Source organism: Brachyistius frenatus, unplaced genomic scaffold, assembly GCF_029030835.1.
Source record: "Brachyistius frenatus isolate BFR_SWC_R1_liver_20210118 unplaced genomic scaffold, ASM2903083v1 Contig_22, whole genome shotgun sequence".
NCBI lineage: Eukaryota > Metazoa > Chordata > Actinopteri > Embiotocidae > Brachyistius > Brachyistius frenatus.
In genome coordinates, this window is record NW_027210621.1 from 1,160,593 (window position 1) to 1,182,840 (window position 22,248).

The 22,248-nt window shown below is 41.7% G+C and overlaps 2 protein-coding genes across 5 annotated transcripts; both read left to right on the forward strand.

Moving 5' to 3' along the window:
* Nucleotides 1–2,887: 2,887 nt before the first annotated feature.
* LOC138619981 (moesin-like) lies at nucleotides 2,888–12,795 on the forward strand. The gene is made up of 14 exons (XM_069696846.1): nucleotides 2,888–2,971; nucleotides 3,819–3,902; nucleotides 3,981–4,076; nucleotides 4,252–4,374; nucleotides 4,966–5,117; nucleotides 5,229–5,312; nucleotides 5,399–5,545; nucleotides 6,006–6,102; nucleotides 8,442–8,605; nucleotides 8,744–8,874; nucleotides 9,060–9,220; nucleotides 9,646–9,738; nucleotides 11,099–11,332; nucleotides 12,631–12,795. The coding sequence occupies exons 1-14, from the start codon at nucleotides 2,888–2,890 to the stop codon at nucleotides 12,793–12,795; spliced, it is 1,815 nt and encodes a 604-aa protein (XP_069552947.1).
* A 1,119-nt stretch (nucleotides 12,796–13,914) lies between these two features.
* LOC138619966 (progesterone receptor-like) lies at nucleotides 13,915–22,025 on the forward strand. Of its 4 annotated transcripts, none has more exons than XM_069696805.1 (9): nucleotides 13,915–15,179; nucleotides 16,154–16,290; nucleotides 16,522–16,638; nucleotides 17,304–17,450; nucleotides 17,589–17,798; nucleotides 18,383–18,527; nucleotides 19,546–19,676; nucleotides 19,831–19,982; nucleotides 21,836–22,025. In XM_069696805.1, the coding sequence occupies exons 1-9, from the start codon at nucleotides 14,299–14,301 to the stop codon at nucleotides 21,998–22,000; spliced, it is 2,085 nt and encodes a 694-aa protein (XP_069552906.1). In that variant the 5' UTR covers nucleotides 13,915–14,298; the 3' UTR covers nucleotides 22,001–22,025. The 4 variants fall into 4 exon arrangements, with proteins under 4 accessions (XP_069552906.1, XP_069552909.1, XP_069552907.1 ...); XM_069696808.1 differs by having other exon boundaries at nucleotides 17,592–17,798; XM_069696806.1 differs by having other exon boundaries at nucleotides 17,304–17,447.
* The last annotated feature ends 223 nt before the right edge of the window (nucleotides 22,026–22,248 follow it).

A 22,248-nucleotide genomic window follows, 5' to 3' on the forward strand; every position in this document is an offset into this window, starting at 1 on the left:
AGATCATCAAACAAATTTAAATATTAGTCAAAAATACAAGTAAACACAAAATGCAGTTTTTAAATGAAGGTTTTTATTTTTAAGGGAGAAAAAAAACAATCCAAACCCACATGGCCCTGTGTGAAAACGTGTTTGCCCCCTAAACCTAATAACCGGTTGGGCCACCCTTAACAGCAACAACTGCAAAGACGTTTGCAATAACTTGCAATGAGTCTTTTACAGCTGTGGAGGAATTTTGGCAGACTCATCTTTGCAGAGTTGTTGTAATTCAGCCACACGTTTTCCAGCACCAACCGCCTTTTTAAAGGTCATGACACAACATCTCAATAGGATTCAGGTCAGGACTTTGACTAGGCCACTCCAAAGTCTTCATTTTGTTTTTCTTCAGCCATTCAGAGGTGGACTTGCTGGTGTGTTTTGGATCATTGTCCTGCTGCAGAACCCAAGTTGGCTTCAGCTTGAGGTCACGAACAGACGGCCGGACATTCTCCTTCAGGATGTTTTAGTAGACAGTAGAATTCATGGTTCCATTTATCACAGCAAGTCTTCCAGGTCCTGAAGCAGCAAAACAGCCCCAGACCATCACACTACCACCACCATATTTTACTGTTGGTATGATGTTCTTGTTCTGAAATGCAGTGTTACTTTTACGCCAGATGTAATGGAACATACACCTTCCAAAAAGTTCAACTTTGGTCTCATCAGTCCACAGAGCATTTTCCCAAAAGTCTTGGGGATCATCAAGATGTTTTCTGGCAAAAATGAGACGAGCCTTAATGTTCTTTTTGCTCAGTGGTGGTTTTCGTCTTGGAACTCTGCCATGCAGCCATTTTTGCCCAGTCTCTTTGTTATGGTGGAGTCATGAACACTGACCTTAACTGAGGCAAGTGAGGCCTTCAGTTCTTTGGATGTTGTTGTGGGGTCTTTTGTGACCTCTCGGATGAGTCGTCGTGGCGCTCTTGGGGTAATTTTGGTCGGCCGGCCGCTCCTGGGAAGGTTCACCACTGTTCCATGTTTTCTCCATTTGTGGATAATGGCTCTCTTTGTGGTTCGCTGGAGTCCCAAAGCTTTAGAAATGGCTTTATAACCTTTTCCAGACTGATAGATCTCAATTACTTTCTTTCTCATTTGTTCCTGAATTTCTTTGGATCGCGGCATGATGTCTATCTTTTGAGGATCTTTTGGTCCACTTCACTTTGTCAGGCAGGTCCTATTTAAGTGATCTCTTGGTTGAGAACAGGTGTGGCAGTAATCAGGCCTGGGTGTGGCTAGAGAAATTGAACTCAGGTGTGATAAACCACAGTTAACCCTTGTGTTGTCTTTGGGTCAAAATGACCCGCAGCTGTGTTCAACCAAGTTTTATTTTATTTTCATGTTTTTTGGGATCATTGGTGACAAGGAGGCTGTGAGGGTTTCTTTAAAGAATGATGACCAATGATCCTGAAAAATATAAAAATATAGAAATAAAATAGAACTTGGTTGAACACAGCTGCGGGTCATTTTGACCCGAGGACAACACGAGGGTTACGTTATGTTTTAACAGGAGGGGGCAAACACTTTTTCACACAGGGCCATGTCGGTTTGGATTTTTTTTCTCCCTTGTTTTTCACAGCACTGTATATGAATCTTGCTTTTATGGCAGCAACAGTACTCAAGCTGACTCGATGTTTGGCCCACTCAGTCTTCAAGTTAGTTCAAGTTATAATTGTTTAGTTGGGCTGAAATCAGGTGACTGTGGAGGATAGTGACCGTTGTCTGGTCTTCATGTAGTCCTCCAAAGCTTCAAAGTGTGTTTGGGCTCTTTGTCCTGCTGGACTATCAATCCACTCAAAGATGCAAAGCAGACAGTGGAGCCTGTCTCTGAAGAATGGAGCCTGTTCGGTGCAAGTGTCTAACTGCACAGAACACAAAACAAACTTGAATGTTCTCACCATCATATTTCACTGTGGGTTTGATCTTTTTGTCTCCTGCTGTCTCCTTACAATCTCTAACTCAAATCAGTTAGTAAAAAGGACTTTTGTCCATCAGCCTCTGTGAAATGCTGGTATGTCTTAGTCAAGCATTTGGACTTTTGCGTGTTTTTAAGTTTTGCATTCTTTATTTAACAAATTGTGTTAAATTTGTAGACTGAGACATTTTTCTATGGCTTGATGTATTGATCTTCTGACAGTGTGGTCACTTTTGGTCTGCTTGATTGCACCATAATTATAACAGCTCTACTTCCTGCAAAGCATTATGGAGTGCCCTGCACTGCCTCTTCAGAAACGTTCAGTCTTGCCATGATCTGAAGCTAAGAAAGCCCAAAGCCCCTAGAAATATAAAACGAGAAAGTCCAAGTGAAGTCCAAGTAGCTCAAATTCATACTCCATACAAAACATCTTTAGTTCTGTATTTGTAGAGCTGAAGATAATTTACTCTTGATACTTTAAAGTTACTTTTTAACAATCAAGGAAAATAAATAAATGCACTAATTCAACATGTTTTCCTCACTGAGGTTTATTTGCTGGTGAAGTAATCACCTCCATATTAAACCCCAACTCACTGTATGCCATAACAACATCTGCTTTGAACATCAATTGAAAGGATTGTTAGATTATAATCTTTAAATGGCACCTTCACGGCCACAGGAACATAAGGTGCTGCTGCGTTATTGTTGATTTTGTCTCTTCATAAGTTTGAGAAACAAAAATCCTGTCTACATAAATGATACACAGTCAAAAACTAATCAGTTTTGAAGGAGAAGTGTTCACAGAAAGTGAAGGGCTGCCTCTTTAAAACATTTTGGCCGGGGCTGCCATAAGATTAACCAGACGAGAAGTGCTTGGGAACAATACAATGGTCCATTCTCATTCAGTATAATCCTTGTAGGTATTGCAAGCAGTTTCATATGACTGTGCAGAGAAAAAGCTACTATAGGCTCCTTTCTGAAGAAGTGTCGCGGCTACAGAAAAGAAAAAGACAAATGTCAACTGTAAGTAGCTTTCGTACACTGTATATGTATTGATTTTCATTGTATGGCATGGGTGGTTTCAACATTTATATTCCAACTTGACTGAAATTTGTGAACCTGCTCTGATTAGAAGGTATTATTCTATAGTTCTTAAACTTTATAAGTAACGTTAGGGCAGCACATATCAAGATGCAATGTCTGTAAGCCAGATGTTTCTGATTTGTTGCCTTAGTGTTCCTGGAATCATTGCAGTGTTGTCTCATCGAACAAAACAGCAAAATTAAGCTTTCCTTTCTCAGTTTTTAGAAGTACTAATTGAAACATTGTGTTAGCAAGACTAACAACTGTGCTACATTAATATTATTATGAGTTATAATAAATAACAAAAACCTTAACACATTTTTTGAAAGGTTTATGAAAAATGGAGCAAACAATTTCTCCTCTATGTTGCTTTTTTTTAAATTTTATTTTAAAAGTCAGTTTGTACCAACAACTGAAAATATGTTCTGTGTATGGTGTCACTGTTTTGACCCATCATTAATACTTATGCATCATGGAACGAACCTTATGTTCTAAAATACACTGTGGGCTTCATTTTTTGATTATAGTCCCCACCAACCTCTTGCGATTGGATGCTCCTGGTTGAACAGAAGAATGTAAGGAACACTCTTTTTGGTCATTTTGCTGTCAAAGAAACCAACAAATGTAGCATCGTTTCAAAAAAACAAACAATGTTATTACAGAATTGGTAGTGCTCTTTTTTTTCCCACCCAGTTGTTGCTCCTTGATGCTTCTCCAGAAACACAGATGAATGAACAGCAGGGGACCTTTTCCTCCTGTATCTGAGTGTGAGTGTTTTCTCCGGCAGATAAATGTCCGAGTTACAACCATGGACGCAGAGCTGGAGTTTGCCATTCTGCCCAGCACGACTGGCAAACAGCTTTTTGACCAGGTACACTGTGCATTACAATCAAACAGGTGCTTCGACAGACACACGTGTGATTGTGATCGTATTCCTTGATGTGTGTAGATAGTGAAGACGATCGGGCTGCGAGAAACATGGTTCTTTGGCCTTCAGTATCAGGACAGCAAAAGCTTCTCCACCTGGCTCAAGCTGAACAAGAGGGTGAGCTGAAAGTTTGCACCATTACATCCCTTGATGGATATACTTGACTCCCTTTGATTTGCATGAAGATGCAATTGTAATGATGGTTCTGCTACTGCAACTTTGTCATACTTTAAGACTAATTAGCCTGTATTTACTCCTCTGGCATCCCTCCGATGTGGGATGTCAATCCCAGGTGACAGCTCAAGATGTTAAGAGGGACAACCCTTTGTTGATTAAGTTCAGGGGAAAGTTTTACCCTGAGGATGTCGGTGATGAACTGATCCAGGAAGCAACGCAGCGCCTCTTCTTTCTGCAGGTTGGAGATGTGTACATCAGTTAACAAGTGAATTGGCTTTTTAAAATGAATTCATGTTGTCACTTTGCACCACTGAGACATGGGATTGTAATAATGAATTATCCTAGTTATTGTGAGTCATTTCCTGAATGGCACCACGTGTTATTCATACCATGCAAGGAAGCCACACCTTTTAAATCGATGCTAAGGCCATAATAATGATGACAGAAGCAATATTTGCATTAACATAACAGGAATAATACATTTCTTTAAAAATATGCGGACACAATGTAAGTAATAGTGTGTCTAATGTAAGAAGGATGCCCCATAGGCTCAATCATAAGTGAGGAATCCGTCAAAACAAAATGTTGAACCCATCTTAACGACCAGTGAGTGTTCCAGGGTGATTCCCGCAGCATCTGTAAAGCCTTATGGGTTTTCCGTAAGGGTGTACATGCGCACAAAAAAGTTGATCCAGGTGCACGAGATAAATATTAGAAGACATAGCATTTCTCTCTGTGAGACATGTTAACACCAACACAAGAAAACATCATAGAAAATAAGGGACTTGTGTGTTACATCAAGCATGTTTGTGTTTATTCTCTGTTTTAGGTAAAAGAGTGTATCCTTAATGATGACATTTACTGTCCACCTGAGACTGCGGTGCTCTTGGCCTCGTATGCGGTTCAGGTCAAACAAGGAGACTACAAGGTAGATTATCACGCACCGGGATACCTGGCCAGAGAGAAGCTGCTGCCACAGAGGTAGTGCATCTTGATCAGATTAGTAGTAACCTTAATTCCTTTTTCATTCATCTGAATTCTAACTGGTATCCTCTTTACTGGGAAAAAAAAAAAAAACCCTAAACAAAACAGGGTTTTGGAGCAGCACAAGCTGAACAAGAATCAGTGGGAGGAAAGAATCCAGGTGTGGCATCAGGAGCACAAAGGATTGCTGAGGTACTGCAGTCTTACAACAGAAAGCAATGATGCACTTTTTACATAAACAGGAGCTTTGTATCTCATTGAACTATTCTACACCATAGAGAAGATGCCATGGTGGAGTACCTGAAGATAGCCCAGGACCTGGAGATGTATGGGGTCAACTACTTCAACATCAAGAACAAGAAAGGATCCGAGCTGTGGTTGGGAGTGGATGCGCTGGGCCTGAACATCTATGACAAAAAGGACAAGTAGGTCACAGCTCAAGAACTCAGATTTCTATAAATCCAAATTTGTCTGCCAGCTAATGCACTAAAACTACTGGATGGATCACCATTACATTTTGTCCAGACATTTATTGTCCCCAGATGATTGATTCTGTGATTTTGGATATTGTGTGACTTTGAAAGTTTTTGTCCAATGTTTTCAAACATAACCTTCAAAAACTACTTTGTGTTTTGGTACTTGTTCTAATTGGTAAATTCTTTCATGCTCATATGCCAGACTGAAATGGTGAACATGTTTTCACCATTGTGAGCATGTTTACTCACTGATTTTAGTGTTTAGCTCAAAGCACAACTGCCTCAGCCTCATAGATCTGCTAAATAACTGTCGGCTCTCCAACTTGTGTTATTTTGTATTTTTAACAAGCTAACGTACTAACAATTCACCAGACACCACCATACGATAAACAATACCAATATTTTACAGGATGACCCCAAAAATTGGTTTCCCCTGGAGTGAGATCAGAAACATTTCCTTCAATGACAAGAAGTTCGTCATCAAGCCGATTGACAAGAAAGCTCCGGTATGCAAAAATAGTATTAATGGTGGTAACTACTGTACAGAAAAAGCACAGTATATGTATTTGCTGCTGCCAGGCTGTATTAAAGGGTAGTTTTACATAATTTAAGTCAGACAAACACAATGCCTTTCTGTGCAACTTCATGGTATGTTGAACTAGGAGCTTATTTTAGCTTAACTCAATTAATAATGCTTGTGGATGGGATTACATAGGTGCTCCATTACATTACATTTCATTTAGCTGACTTTTTTTAAATTTTTTATCCAAAGCGACTTACAATAAGTGCATTCAACCATGAGGGTACAAAACCCAGAACAACAAGAATCAAGAAAGTACAAATTTCTTCAAGAAAGCCAAACTACAAAGTGCTATAAGTAAATGCCATTTTAAGTGCTACTATTTAAGGTAAAGTCTGAAGAGGTGTGTTTTTAGTTTGCGGCGGAAGATGTACAGACTTTCTGCTGTCCTGATGTCGTTGGGGAGCTCATTCCACCATTTAGGAGCCAGGACAGCAAACAGTCGTGATTTCGTAGAGTGTTTAGCTCGCAGTGAAGGAGCAACAAGCCGATTGGTAGAAGCAGAGCGGAGTGAACGGGCTGGGGTGTAAGGTTGGACCATGTCCTGGATGTAGACTGGACCCGATCTGTTCACAGCGCGGTACGCAAGTACCAATGTTTTGAAACGGAAGCGGGCGGCTACTGGTAACCAGTGAAGGGAGTGGAGGAGCAGAGTAATGGGAGTGTATTTAGGAGGTTAAAGACCAGTCGAGCTGCTGCATTCTGGATGAGCTGAAGAGGTCGGATGGCACTAACAGGTAGACCTGCCAGGAGGGAGTTACAGTAGTCCAGACCTGAGATGACCAGAACCTGGACCAGAACCTGCGCCGCCTTCTGAGTGAGAAGAGGACGTATTCTCCTGATGTTGTGCAGCATGTATCTACAGGGACGTGTTGTTGTCAGGAAGGGAGAGTTGACTGTCCAGTGTTCCACCGAGGTTCCTAGCAGTCAGGGTCGGGGCTAACACGGAGTTGTCAAAGGTAATCGGGTGGCACGGTGGTGCAGTGGTTAGCATTGTCGCCTCACAGCAAAAAGGTTCCGGGTTCGAATCTGGTCCTGGGCCTTTCTGTGCGGAGTTTGCATGTTCTCCCTGTGCTTGCGTGGGTTCTCTCCGGGTTCTCCGGCTTCCTCCCATCATCCAAAAACATGCACCTCAGGTCAGGTTACCTGGCGCCGCGCTAGTGGCAGCCTGTTGCAGCAGCTCCCCCCTGAGAGCCCCCCTGCTGTAGTGAAGAAATTTCCCCTCGGGGATTAATAAAGTGAAATTAAAAAATAATAGTCAGGTCGAGGGTGGGAGAACCTTTCCCTGGAAGGAAAGGTAGTTCAGTCTTGTCATGGTTAATTTGCAGGTGGTGTGAGGACATCCACTGAGAGATGTCAGTCAGACAGGCGGAGATTGGTGCGGCTACCTGTGTTTCAGATCGGGGAAAAGAGAGGATCAGTTGGGTGTCATCAGCATAGCTGCGGTAGGAAAAGCCATGCGAGTGAATGAGAGAGCCGAGAGAGTTGGTGTACAGAGAGAAGAGGAGGGGACCCAGGACGGAGCCTTGAGGGACACCAGTAGTGAGAGGACAAGGTTCAGACACAGATCCTCTCCAAGTTACCCGGTAAGTGCGGTCGTTGAGGTAGGATGAGAAAAGGGAGAGAGCAGAGCCTGAGACACCGAGGTCCTGAAGGGAGGAAAGAAGGATCTGATGGTTCACTGTGTCAAATGCAGCGGAAAGGTCAAGAAGGATCAGGACAGAGGACAGAGGCTGCTCTAGCAGTGTGAAGCTGCTCAGAGACAGCAAGGAGGGCCGTCTCTGTTGAGTGGCCTGCCTAGAGTTCCTTCTCAATTTATTGAGCATTAGCAGCTTTTAGGTAAACATTTTCACAACTACGTACAATATCCTACAGATATAATACGTCTTCAAAGATATGTCTGCTCATATTTGTTCACGGGGGCCGTAAACAGGAGGTGTGAGAAAATCCTGTATTTTAGTAACTGGTGAAAATTGTCCAAATACATAAATTACAGCAAGCAGTGTAATGAGAGCAGCTGCTACTTGATCTCATTTGCAAACATTAGTTTAGTCCCTCGGTCCAACTTGCCTTCTGACTGCATGCACAGACTTAAGGAGTTTACTCCAAGAGTTTAGGGGAAATTAATGACATTTAAAAAAAAACAAATGTATCCTTTTGGATTATTTTAAACCATGTTTAACTGTAAAACAGATCATATGTACTAATGACGCATCAGAAATCAACCCTTGGGCAATCACTGACGCTGATTCTTGTTTGATCCAGGACTTTGTTTTCTATGTGCCTCGTCTTCGCATCAACAAACGCATCCTGGCGTTGTGCATGGGGAATCATGACCTGTACATGCGCAGACGTAAACCTGACACCATCGAGGTGCAGCAGATGAAGGCCCAAGCCAGGGAGGAGAAGAACAAGAGGCAAAAGGAGAGGTAAGGAAGGGCAAAATAATGAAGGCTTATTTTTCACAGTTTACACTGTGTTCTCGCTGCTTTGCTGCTTTAAGAAAGAGCTGTCAGGAGATAAAGTTTTTTTTTCAGATGTGTATTTATGCACAATTCTCCTGTCAGGGCTCTGCTCGAGAGTGAGAAAAAAAAGCGAGAAAACGCTGAGAAGGAAACAGAGAAGATTGCTCATGAGACCATGGAGCTGATGGAGAGATTGAGACAGATTGAAGAACAGACAAAAAGAGCTCAAGATGGTCTGACAACTTTCTGAATACAAATGTTTCTTAACTTTTGCTTTATTTAATTCTGTTAAAGTATAGCTTGATATCTCAATACATTTCTGACTTCAGGGTTGCTGTAAAGCTTATAGTATGTGGACATGTTGGGATGTGTTTGATGGGCGTGTGTTGGATGTGTTTTTTGGGCATGGGCATTTCAGAGCTGGAGGAGCAGACTCGTAGAGCGCTCGAGTTAGAGAAGGAGAGAACAATTGCTCAGAAGGAGGCAGAGCGCCTGGACAAGGACCGCAGAGCTGCGGTGGAGGCGAAAGCAGCCCTGCTACACCATTCTAAAACCCAGATCAAGAACCAGGAAAGCTTGGTAGTTATTCATGCACCACACCTTTTCATTCATTTTAAGTGGATGTCCTCTTAACATAAAGCATTGAAAATCGTAAAGTTCAATTCACTTACATTGTTGCTGTGACTCGTAGATTAAGTCATCAAAGTCAGAAACAATTCTGTTCATTAAATTCATTATTTTCTTTGACAGAAAAATAGATCAGTTTCAGTTGAAAGACATCAACCTGAGCACTAGTGCTGCTTATAAACATGCAGTATATTGCACATGCACACACATCCGCGCGCACACACACACACACACACACACACACACACTCACTCACTCACTCACTCACACACTCACACTCACACTCTCTGACACAGTTGCACGCACAACCAGAGCACAATGACCTGAGATCAGGAGCACTCTTAACTCTCTTTCCATTTGTGTCCACGGTTGTATAGGCCACTGAGCTAGCAGATCTTACCTCTAAGATCTCACAGCTGGAAGACGCCAAGAAGATAAAGGACGACGAGGCAAAAAGATGGCAGAAAAGGGTGAGTGTGAATGAAAGAAAGAACCACAAAAGAGAGAAAGGATTAATCAAACATGAGCAAAGAGGGATTTCTAACACTAGTTCTGGGTAAAATATACACTGAAATACTCCATAATACATTGAAACCAAAGAACAAAACCTTTTTACAGGCCCAAGCATTTGTTTAACAAATAAAAGTACTGTATAAATGTTTTTTTTACAAATAACTACTGTACTGTAAAATAATAATTTTAATCATCAATACGAAGTGAAGGCTTCAAATTGCTGAGATCAGCACCGCCCCACTGCGACCCGAGTCATTGGATTAGAACGGGAGGAAATGAAAAATGATTATGAAAAAAAATACAAAGTACAGTAGGACAAATAGTGACTCACGTGTATTTCACTGCCGCAAGTGCCTTTGTCGGTGCAGAACGTTTTGTCGACATTATGGGTTTTAGAGAAACTTGAAATTGCAAGAGAATTTGCAAACTTAAATTTGGCAAGCTGTTTTACGTACGTGTACATATTAAACCGCAACGTTATTGACAAACAGGTAGAGAAGAAGCGGAGAGACTGTTTAGCCAATCAGAATGCAGAACACAATGCACGATGCAAATCCGTGAAGCAGCGAGACCGCGAAAGGTGAACCGCGTTATAGCGAGGGTTCACTGTACTTATTATTTCTGTTTTCTAATGAAGTTGGAGACTGTTGGCGCACAACTTAATGCTGAGAAATAACTATTCATACAAGACAACTATGTAGTGAGTGCAATACTAAAGGGATTTAACAGGAAATGGAAGGCTTGCTTGCTTAAATGACTCACCATCGTGTTGTTTTTATTTATGTATTCGCTAATGTTCACAGAGAACGAAAGATACAGTTTCTAAAGCTCCTTTAAATACATGTAGAGGTAAAAATGTCAGATGTCACTAAAGACCATCCTGCTATCCTTTATTCTCAAAAAGACAATTTATTTAGTTTAGTGTCGTGGCACAGAGCTTTTTTGCTTGCAGACAAATCACGTGAATTTCACGTGAAAAAAACTCGTGAGCACACGTGATTGTGCACATGTGAAACGTGGTTTTGGAACATTTTCATGGTGTAATGTGTGAAGCCCATGTAGATTCCCATGTGAAAACATTTCCACTTATTTTCCTTATGTTATCAAATGCTGAACATGTGGTAAACATATGTGATACATGTAATCACGTGTCCCATGTGAAAAACATGGGAAATGCATGTGTTTTTTTCTGTAAGGTTGGAATGGGCTGTCCCATGTTTCGAACAGGCAATATCAATTTCTCGAAGAAATGTACAGGGCCACTTTTATATAAATATCCAACCACAGCGCTTCACTGCAAGTCGTGTGTGTTGACAGGCGGTGACGGTAGAAGCTGATTTGGAACGAACCAAAGAGGAGCTGAAGACTAAAGTCACGGGTGTCCACATCCAGAATTCAGTCCATCCTCACATGCACGAGCACGACGAAACGGACGAGAGCAGTGCAGAGGCGAGCGCTGAGCTGAATTATCCAGGCATGGTCCGAGATCGCAGCGAGGAGGAGAGAGTCACAGAGGCTCAGAAGAACCAGAGACTGCAGAATAATCTCAAGGTAAGATCAGGTAGGCAGATGTCCTATTAAACAGTCTGCCTATCTCTTTATCACTTTCTGGTCAGAGGTCATGTCCAGATGGAGGTTAACAGTCCTGGAGTCCTGTCCTGCAGACAAATGAATCACAAAATGCCATCAGTTTTCTAATTAAAAAGCTTCAGGATCTGTGAATAGTGTTCTGTAAATTAGAAATCACCCCGGCTAAGTGCTGAAACTAATGAGAGTAAGTAAATGGCCAGTTTTCTTGAGTACTGTAGATGATAGATCCAACAAAACAAGACTGCATTAAAGTGAGGAACAAACTTCCCTCATGTCAATACATTTCTGGCTCCGTTGCTCTATGAACCATGTCAGCTGTTTGCTATGCACTCCACCATTTTAGTCCAGACTGAAATATTAATTAACATTAATGATACCCATACCAATCAATGAATTATAATGACTTTCACTGTTAGTAACTGTTTGCATGCTAGCAGGATAACTAAGATGGGGAATCTGGTGTTTGATACACCTGTCAGTAGACAACACGATCATCAATGTCACGTTTTGCTTCCCCTGTAGGTGTGAGGGTGTGTGTAGGTGCTATAGGTTTGACCCCCAAAAACCATGTGATTAGATTTAGAAAAACGTCATGGTTTGGGTTAAAAAAAAAAAAAAAAAAAAGGTCATTTTAGGTATGTTGCATTACATGCTACACAAGTTACTTGAAGTAACTTTAATAAGTTAAATACGTTTTGTACCTTACTTACAAAAATGACCTAAAAGATACCCACATTGACTTTTGCTTTCTCACAGACTTGAATACCAGACAAGCAGGTGAAAGTCTTGTGTTTGTTCCGTCCAACTACACCTGACCTCCTCCATACTTGGGACTTTATCACACTTTCTACTCTGTTGTTTTGTTAAAGATTTGCAAAGTGTTTTGGTTCTTTCTCTGTGCTGTTTGTTGACAAAGTTATACAAAGGTTTTGACTCTCCAGAAAAGATGTCAGCTTAATTAACAAAACAAATTGTTTTTCACCAGAAATAAGTGCATAATTAAACACTGATGCGACATTATCATTCTTTTGGTTCCATTCAAGTTGCAAATCTCATGCATGGTGTCTGTCTCACAGCCATAAACAAGATTTGATGTGGTACAGATGACTCAACACAAAAATGGACTTAATAACTATGGACAATAGAGTGTTTCCAGATGGGATTAAGGGGAGTGTAGGGGAGAGGGATGAGGCATCTGAATAGTCCCTTGGTCTCAGGTAAGAGGATTTTATTCACTGTATGTTTGTGTTCTTTTTCAGTTCCTGAGCGCTGAGCTGGCTGGAGCTGTAGACGAGAGCAAAAAGACCCACAATGACCTGATACATGCTGAGAATGTGAAAGCGGGCCGTGACAAATACAAGACCCTTCGTCAGATACGTCAGGGCAACACTAAGCAACGCATTGATGAATTTGAGTCCATGTGAAGCAATCTGCTGCTGGCCCTCTCAGACTGAAGGCGAGATCAGGGTAGATGAAGAAATGGACACACTGAGAGATTGTAGTGTAGTAATACAGACACAGATTATCAAAAATAGTAAGTCAACCTGAAATAACTGTTTGAATATGATGACAAATTATATTATACACTATATGTTCTTGTGCTTTGATGTTCATGATATGATTTCATTGGTAAACAAGTGACTAAAACAAATGACAACTGTCCTTGGAAATACATTTTTAATTTCACAGGGGAAAAAAACAAACATATTGCTCTCATTTATGAAAAGGTTTGCTGTTGTCCTTGTCAGGTCTGATTACACACAATTGCATTTTCAGTGTGCCCTATTGAAAAACTTATCAATGTTGATTAATTGAAGCAATGATATTTAAGGCAATTGTTATCATTCCAACTAAATGTGAAATCCTTTTTTCTTTCTCTCAGAAATAAAATGCAGAGAAACACAATCAGTTTGCTGTGTGCATTCCTGAGACTTTCACCTTCAACAGGCCTAATGAAGCAAACTCGCCAATTATCACGTTCAGATACAAGTGTGTAATATGAATAAACAGTAAATAAAAAGTTACACTGCTCCTGGTGAACTCTAACTTCATCTCCTGTCACTGCATGAGTGAATTCTCACTCCCTGCGTAAAAGAGGGTTTAAACAGCTCAGCAACGACTGTCTAACAAAAAAATCATGTTTGTCCTTTTTTTTATTTCTTTTTTTTTTACTGGATAATAGTTAAATAATGTAATCAAATATAAAAGTCTTCAGAAAGTCAGTTGACTTTTCTACACCCTTGTCTTGTTGCTGACCCCTATACCAGGCTAAATATATTTTACATCTTTATTTGTCTGTTTGAAAATCAGTGGTTGTGCAGCCCGCCTTATTCAGGCTATACTTATCCTGCATTTACAATTGTTTGTGTGAGTTAGACGTTACAAGCGAGCTCATGACTAAAATAAGCAGGAAACAGCCATAACTCAAGGTACCACTGAGAAGCAGGGCAGCAACCTGTCGTACAATGGTGTGCTATAGTACAGTGCTCGTGGCTATTCTCGCGAGACATGCGTACTTTTTTTTTTTTTTTTTTTTTTTTTTTTTTTGCACCCAGCAACTGGAGGTTTTCAATTGAACTAATAAGTTACAGTCGGGCCAGTTCACTAAACCGGTTGACTTGTCAAAGGTCAACGTCCTCTTGCGCGATTTCTATCAGTTACTCATGATGTGCATTTCAGTTACGTGGGAAGAAGCTAAAGCGTTGGAAATGGGGACAGGAAAAGTTCACTAGTCCTTCTTTCGTGGACGAGATTGACGGGACGTCCTTCCCTTGTGCAACCTACGTCGTCGACTGATCTGAATTACCCATCTGCTGAGACACCCGAGTGGCGTCTCATTGGGTAGGCGTTTTCTCGCCTGGAAAGTCTTGTTTTGTTTGTTCTCTGTGCCCCAGCGCACTGCGTTAACTCCAAGACGTGAGCCGGAGATGGCCTTTCGCTCGAGCTTGTCCGACATACAAGATACATCAAACCTTTTTATAATGAATGAGAGGGATCGGTTGGATACTGCCGATATCTACGCGTGCCCGACTTCTGAGCTGAGTAAAGCAGTGTCAGTGTCTTTGGGTTTGGATTCAGTTTCCGCTCCGCTCAATAATAATAACATGAACCAGTGCTCCAGCAGCGCCTTTGCAGACTGCGATCCTACTGTGGGAAAGAGTTACCGCGGAGTGCCGGAGTTAGGGACGGCTGGACATATCAACTCAGGAGGCAGCAGATACATCCCGAGTGAGAGTAGTCTTAGAGAGGACGACTTTGGGGAAGTGTGTCATGACATAGAGCAGGTGAGCTGCATGGATCTGTTCAGATCGGGCGAAATGGACAGCGCGCAAACGCTGACGCGTGGCTCGGTGATATCCAGATATGTCTGCAAGGAATCAAATCTGTTCATGAACCCGGTGGCAGAGCTGTCCGCGCCGTCTCTTGTGGCTGAGGTCGTACCTTGGAAATCGTATCCTGCCTACTCTGCCAATTCAAGCCTATATAGAGAGTCCCCGGGTGTATGGTGCGCAAATGAGCGCGCATTCAGCGACCGATCCGAGCCACAAAGAGGCGAATCCGGCGGACATAATTTGTTGCGTAAATATTGTAATTGCGGGCAAATCTCCCTTGGATCCAGGCAGGAATGTCACTGTGCCTGGTACAGCAGGAGTGATCAGGGTGGTAGAGGTGGTATACGGCCAGCGATGGCACAAAGCTATGGCCAAGTGGAAAGTTACTCAAGCGCAACTCCTCAAGCGCAAACCAGTTTTTCCACTATCAAGACTGAACCTTCAGTTTGGGTGGATTGCACAGATCGCACTTTCAGGTAAATACCAGATTTGAACGATTTGTTGAAACTTTCCTTTCATTTGTAGCAGGTCAGGAGAGCAGAGCTGCCACACACGTTCTTTTGTGCCACTCATTCACACTCATCTTTCTCATATGTCTCCAACCTGAAACAAAAGGGCAGTTGCAGCGTGTGTGTGGTGGCTTCCATCAAGCCTTTTGTCATTTTCTATTAGAGTAGTGTGATTATTAAAAATTTCAGTTATAATGGAAGGTGCACTGTTTAACTGGATTTCATACTTAATTTCTTTACATATCTTTAAAGGGCCACAGGGCATCTTTGGACTTCGCCATGCAAAAAACCTGTTTATTATGTTATATGGTTATTACTTCCATTGATACATTGTAGAAGCCCAGTGTGTTCAGTTTCTGCTCAGCAATAAATCATGTGTGCTCTAACAGCCCCATGTGCTCCAGCTGGCCTTGGCCAACAAAGTGTTTCAGCATGAAGCTAAAGTGAATCAAAGTTCATCTTATCGCCGCCTTTCCAGAAATCTCTGAAATTTGTGCTGGGACGAACTACCCAAGTGTCTACGCAGTATGAGTTAATGTATCAGTGTCGCTATAAGCAAGAAATACGGCACCTGCTGTTGATGGAAGAAGATGTTTTATTGGCAGTTACTGATTTTTTAAAAAAAAGTCTCTCTGGCATTCTTTAATTTCAGTTTTAATTGTCTGGAAAGTGACTCTTCTTGTTGTCATGCAGTCAGTCATGAGGGGTAAATGGATTGGTTTTAAGGAATTAGGACACTAAATGTCCTAACCGCCAGCTGAACACTGTAAAGACAGACCCAGTGAACCAAGTTTTATGTTAATGTTTGTTGGACTGTCTGCCTTCATACTTTGATGGGTTTATTCTAGCTAAAAGAGCCACAACTGTTTGTATGCCATTTTTGAATCCTTTAAAAACAACATAAATAACAACATTATGCTTGTGCCTGTCTGTATGCCCAGGCATGACGGCTTTTTTCCAGGTGTGTACTTGTCAGACAGGAGAGTGTGTCAGGTGTGCGGCGACGACGCCTCGGGCTGTCACTATGGAGCGGTCACCTGTGGCAGCTGCAAAGTATTCTTCAAGAGGGCCGCTGCAGGTGGGTGTGACACACACAGACACACTCTGGCGCGCACACACAATGAATCGTCCACTGATTTAATTTCTTACACCCACTTGCTCTCTCATGCAGACAGGGCACAGTGACCTGACTTTATAAGGACCAGTTATTTTGTTATCAGCAAACACCCACATATCGTTGCTATGAGTGGAAGCCTAGGCACTGTTGAACTCGCTCTCCTCATCCTCCAGGACTTTTGTGTGCCTCCAGGTAAGCAGAACCACTTGTGTGCCAGCCGGAATGACTGCACCATCGACAAACTGAGGCGGAAAAACTGTGCTTCGTGTCGCCTAAAAAGGTGCTTCATGTCGGGGATGAGTCTAAAAGGTAAAGAATAAGGGAGAAAGAAAAGTGTGTGTCTGGTTAATGGGGTCAGGATACTTCATAGTTTGTCTCACCGCGTGGAGAATGTTGGTATAAACATGCCATTGGCCGATTATTTCAGTTGACATTCTCCTCCCCTTCTGCTGTGTGTGTGACCATTTTCAAATTCCCGACAGCAACAAGAAACATCAACAACCCCCGAGCTAGCAAAATGACATTATTTTGCAAGGGCATGTCGCTTGCATCCTGAACTTCCAAGATGACTGTGATTAGATGAAAGAAATGCAAAAAAACAAGGGTCCCCCCCCATAACAGAAACATATATGGATGCAGTCTGTCCATTCTCCAGAACCGGCAAAGTGCAGTCGAAAAAAAGGCTAATTATGTGAGACTAGATGTCTTGCGTTCACTGGTCAGAGCTGTTCCAGCTTGAATACAGTGTTGCAAATTTATTTCAACAGAGGTCAAAAAAAGCATTTTTTTTTTTTCACCCCTGGTGGCCAATGATCAAAAACTTTCTGACATGGTTTTGATATAGCCCCATTTGTAGTAGGTGCATTTTTTTTCTCAGTTATGTATTGTCTAATAATTAGACAAAACAAGTTGTAATTGACTCTTCCTGGCTCCTTTTCGCTCCTCTGTCTCGTATTGTGTGTGGCCACTACCAGGTCGTAGGCTGAAGGGAGCCGGACAGACGAGGAACGGAGAGGAGGAGCTGCACCCAGCTGCCTGGGGGCACGGAGAGAAAGAAGAAAGGGCAGTGAAGAAAGATGTAGTCTTGGAGTCTGGAAATGCAGCTGCCAGGGCTCAAGGTGGTACGGATTAGTGGCACGCAAGCGCAAATATCACGCTAACCCACCACTGAGAATACTTTTGCAATAAAAGATTTGATACTTTCTTTTATTGCTGCTGTTCTTCTGGTTTGTGTATCATTCTGGCTTGTGTATCTTCAGCAGCATCGCAGGCCCTGGCTCTCCGTATTCCCCCAACCATGCGCTCCTGCCTGTCCCTGCTCAGCATCCTGCAGGCCATTGAGCCAGCTGTGGTCAATGCCGGACACGACCCTGCGCAGCCAGACAGCCCTGCGTCCTTGCTTACCAGCCTCAACGAGCTGGGGGAAAGACAGCTGGTTACAGTGGTACGCTGGGCCAAGGCAATACCAGGTAAACGAGTGTGAGCCAAGGTAACAATATGCAAGTAGGTGTTTATGAACAGGCCTTGTTCATTAAATTGCTGTTGTAGTTGTTTCAGGTTCACTTTATCGCCAGACAAACCATCTATATCTCCTGCAAAATGTAACACAGGAAGGTTGGGTTGTCAACAATATTGAGTAAGCACTCGGCGAGCCTTAAGGATCACGCAGAAAGGAGCTTCACTTATGTAAAATAAGCTTCACAGCCACTCAGATGACCAATTGAGCAATCAGGAAATGTATCTAAAGTCTGTTCTAAAAACTGGGCAAAGCCTCAATACATTAGTCAAAAGATGACATCGTGCTGGAATTTTGAACCAGTTTAACTTACAGTGCTCCAGCGAGTTCTGTGCCATGCAAAACAATTTATTCCAGTATTAACCACTAGAGGGGGATATGTTCTTACATAAGCCAAGAATGTCAGCCTGGAAATACTGTGCAGTGTTTGTTTGTTTGTTATCAGTAGTTTATGAATTAAATTGTGCGGATAATGGTTATTGTATCATGTTTTACGACTTGTTTTATGCTTTTGATAAAGATGATTGTTGTTGACAGGTTTCCGGGACCTCCATGTGGATGATCAGATGTCAGTAATTCAGCTGTCGTGGATGGGAGTGATGGTGTTTGCTTTGGGCTGGAGGTCCTACACACTTACTAACAGCTCCATGCTCTACTTTGCTCCAGACCTGGTCTTCAATGAGTAAGTCACAAATAATCTTTACTTTACCCAGCAAGTTTTCCAGAAACTTAACATCCACAAGTTAAGAATAGTTTGCCAAACCCGACACTGCGTGTGTAACAAACAAAGGAACGTTTGTTTGGGCCTAATCAGTTGTAATAATCACGGAGTTTTTTTGTTTATTTTAGTTTCATTAGATTTCGCCTGTCAAAATGACTGGAAAGAAAGACTCAGTGGGATACAGACTTTCAGAGGAAGACTGAAGATTCAATGTCTCTTTTTAGGCGAGAACGTAAACAAGAGTGTGCTGCTATGATAAATGTGGCTGCAGAGGGATCACCTCAGATGATTTATTCCATTTTATCTTTACAAAACCAGCCATCACTTCTCAAGATCCGCTCCAGCACTTAGACGTTACTTTTTTTCCACTTTTATAAGTTATGATTTGCACCGCAACCTTCCAGCCTCGATCAAAAACTGTTTCTGACACTTCCACTCCCGTCTTTTGTCTTTTCTTTGTACTTTAAAAACTGAACGCAGAGTTTTGTGTTACCAATCACTGTACATGATTTAGATAAATAATACTGCTGTCTCTTATCAGTACTGTGTTGTGCAAAAAGAGGCTCAGGATTGTGCAGCCGGTCACAGGCCCTCAGAGCAGCTTTCAATTGGCTGGTGTTTTGTGCAACATTAGCAAAACACTCATTCCGCCTGCATTAGACCTCTGTCACTCTATTGGGCTGCTGCTGACCTGCATGGTAATGGATATGCCTGCCCTTGTTGCTGACCCTCATTTTTCTCTGCCTCTCTGTCATTCTCTTTTTCTATTATCCATCTAACTCATTTTTTTTCCCTCACCTCGGCTGCTTTTTCTTTTCTTTTTTCTCCACTCTTGTCTCTGATACCATTAATTGTCTTTCTCCTTTCTATATTTCTCTCTGTCTAACCCTCTCCTGGCTTCACACTTCATCTTTTGTCACACTTTGTGCTCCTTCTTCCCCTCTCATGCTGTTTTTTTTCCCCTGACCCTTCCACACAGCCAGCGGATGCAAGTGTCCAGTATGTATGAACACTGTGTGCGGATGAAGGTGCTCTCCCAAAGGTTCTGCATGCTGAAGGTTACCCAGGAGGAGTTCCTCTGCATGAAGGCCCTGGTCCTCTTCAGCATCAGTGAGTCAGTTGGGACTATGTCTAAAAAAATAGCTTGAATGTCAACTCAACAAGTGAAATATGACTACATTAGAGTGCAGCCATACTTCAGAGAATTGATGGGATGGATAAAGTCTGTGAGAGTTATTGTTGTGTTCTGGCTTTGTGGTTACAGTGCCAGTGGAGGGCCTGAAGAGCCAGCACTGTTTTGATGAGCTGCGGACCTCCTACATCAAGGAGCTGGACCGCTTGTCCAGCCACCGCGGAGAGACCACCCGGACACAGAGACTGTTTCAGCTCACGCAGCTGCTGGACTACCTCCAGTCGGTAATACACGCCACTCCATTACACATGAAAACGCACCATACTGTGACTGAACTTTTATAGAAATGTCATCTTAGTTCGTGTCACAGATCTACTTAAGCAGAAAATAATGGAGATCAAAGTGCACCTCCCAACTAACTAGGAAAGACGTTTTTACAGTTAAAATTATTATTACATTTAAAATTCAAGCAATCATTTATTTTTATTAATTTGCAAACAGAAGTTGCAAACATCCAGACATAAGTAATAGCTTCGTATTTTTTTTCTAAATGATAACCTGGGTTACACATCCACTTTGTGGGTGATATCATTCCTGTTTCAGCGTCTCTGTACTGCCTCCGCCAGCAGACAGTGGAGTGTTACACCTGCTATTTTTCATTTTATTCTAACTTTAGCTGCTCTGCATGTACGTCCGTGTTTTAGCTTTTATTTCTCACATTTAAACCCACAAACGCTGTGAGTTTTTCCATCCGTACTCAAACCGTTGAGAGAAACAAAACATGCTCTCTGTCCTATTTGGGAAGGGAGACAGGTTCCTGACCAGATTTTATTTGTCCAGATAAAATCCAGGGCAAATTAAAACAATAAAAGGACTGAGTCGATTGACTGACTTCGTTCTGTCTTTTAATATTTGAACTATAAAATTGTGTGCCATTGAAATAATGCTGCATATCATTTTTATTGGTTCAGCCATCTGTGGATAGTTAACTATTTCTTAGAAACACTTATTCTTTATCAGGTCAACGTGACTGTTATTCAAATACCTTAAAAGAACGATAGCAGCAGACTTTTACAGTTTAAAAACCATGAGATGAATTGTATTTTTATCTGATTTAATGAAGAACAGTCTGACAGTGATTTTCCATTTTTATATATTATTTAATTTGAAGTAGAGGCCAGAAAAGTGGTAAAAGTATTCTCACTTACAAACAACAGACTTGTGAGATATGTCTTCATGTATGTTACCAAATTAAAGGGTCATGATGTGTTTTTTTTCTCTTTTGCATCATTAATTTAGCTTCAACATCTGGGAATATCCTGTAGCCAAGATAAATAAAGTTACTAGAACCTGAAATTAATTTTAATTTTACACTTTTTTTTATCTGAACAACATATGGATATGTCAGGATGTGCTGTGAGCTGTCTGTTTTTAAAAATATATTTATCACTACCATCAACATAAAGGTTTCAGAAGGCCTGAGAATCTGACATCAAATATTTTAGCAATCATTTTTATCATAGTGTATGTTATAGTCAACAGTTTATTGCCCTATGTGGCTATATTTGTAGTACTACCAAAACTACGCCTACATAGCTAAAACATGAGTCATGAATGAGGAGCCTCTGTAGTTGCAACCACTAGAGGGTGTATACCAACCACTTTCCTCCTTAAATGCAGTTTGAACTTTTAATACTTCACTGACTTGACAAAGGAAGAAACCTCATTGATATGGGCATGACCAGAAGAACTCCTGAGTTGCGGCAGTTTCAGCCTCTTGTCTGTCACTGTGGATTTACACTTAAATGCTCAGCTTTGTGCCTCATGAGATGGAGGGCAGCTAGAGATTGTCTGGCAGGGCCCTTCAGACAGAAGACCAGAGTTGATCAGGACTTTCGGTTGAGAACCTTTTCGGCTTTACCCTAACTGCGGAGCTCTGACTATTAGCTTTTAAAGATGTTATCTCTTAAGGCCCGTGTCAAAAGACAGGCTTCAGTGTCATTTGTTATGTCTTTTATTGCCAGACTGTGTTTTCTTTTTCAACCCTGTACACATTTATTTATTTATTTTTTAATCATTTTTGTTGCAAAAATTCTCACAGATTTTTTTTCTTTTTTTTTTTGTCTCTTCATCTCAGATTGTGAGGAAGTTGCACCAGTTCACCTACGATCTGTTCATCCAAGCTCAGTCCCTGCAGATGCATGTCAACTTCCCGGAGATGATCTCAGAGATCGTGAGTGTCCATGTGCCCAAGATTCTCTCAGGCATGGTCAAGCCCATCCTTTTCCACAACACGGCGTAGAGGGAGCAACTCCCCGACTGTCCTTAGGTCTTAGTGGACACTAACAGAAGGGAAGACAGCACATTCTTCTAGTGTTATGTAATCTAATTACATCTACTCTGTTTACCTTACTGCCTGTTCGCTGTATCACACACATCAAATGTTTTTTGGAGCTGATTAAAACACTTGCATGCATTTCTCCACACGAGCTGATGAACGGTCCACCTCCTGCCATGTACAATCTTCAGCTCTTCACATTCATTGTTGAT

Coding starts and splice junctions, on each gene's coding strand:
- LOC138619981 (XM_069696846.1), top strand. CDS start 2,888: ATGACTGTGCAGAGAAAAAGCTACTATAGGCTCCTTTCTGAAGAAGTG. Junction 2,972..3,818: donor GAAAAAGACAAATGTCAACT/GTAAGTAGCTTT, acceptor TTTCTCCGGCAG/ATAAATGTCCGAGTTACAAC. Junction 5,118..5,228: donor GAGAAGCTGCTGCCACAGAG/GTAGTGCATCTT, acceptor TAAACAAAACAG/GGTTTTGGAGCAGCACAAGC.
- LOC138619966 (XM_069696805.1), top strand. CDS start 14,299: ATGGCCTTTCGCTCGAGCTTGTCCGACATACAAGATACATCAAACCTT. Junction 15,180..16,153: donor TGCACAGATCGCACTTTCAG/GTAAATACCAGA, acceptor CTGTATGCCCAG/GCATGACGGCTTTTTTCCAG. Junction 16,291..16,521: donor CTTCAAGAGGGCCGCTGCAG/GTGGGTGTGACA, acceptor GTGTGCCTCCAG/GTAAGCAGAACCACTTGTGT.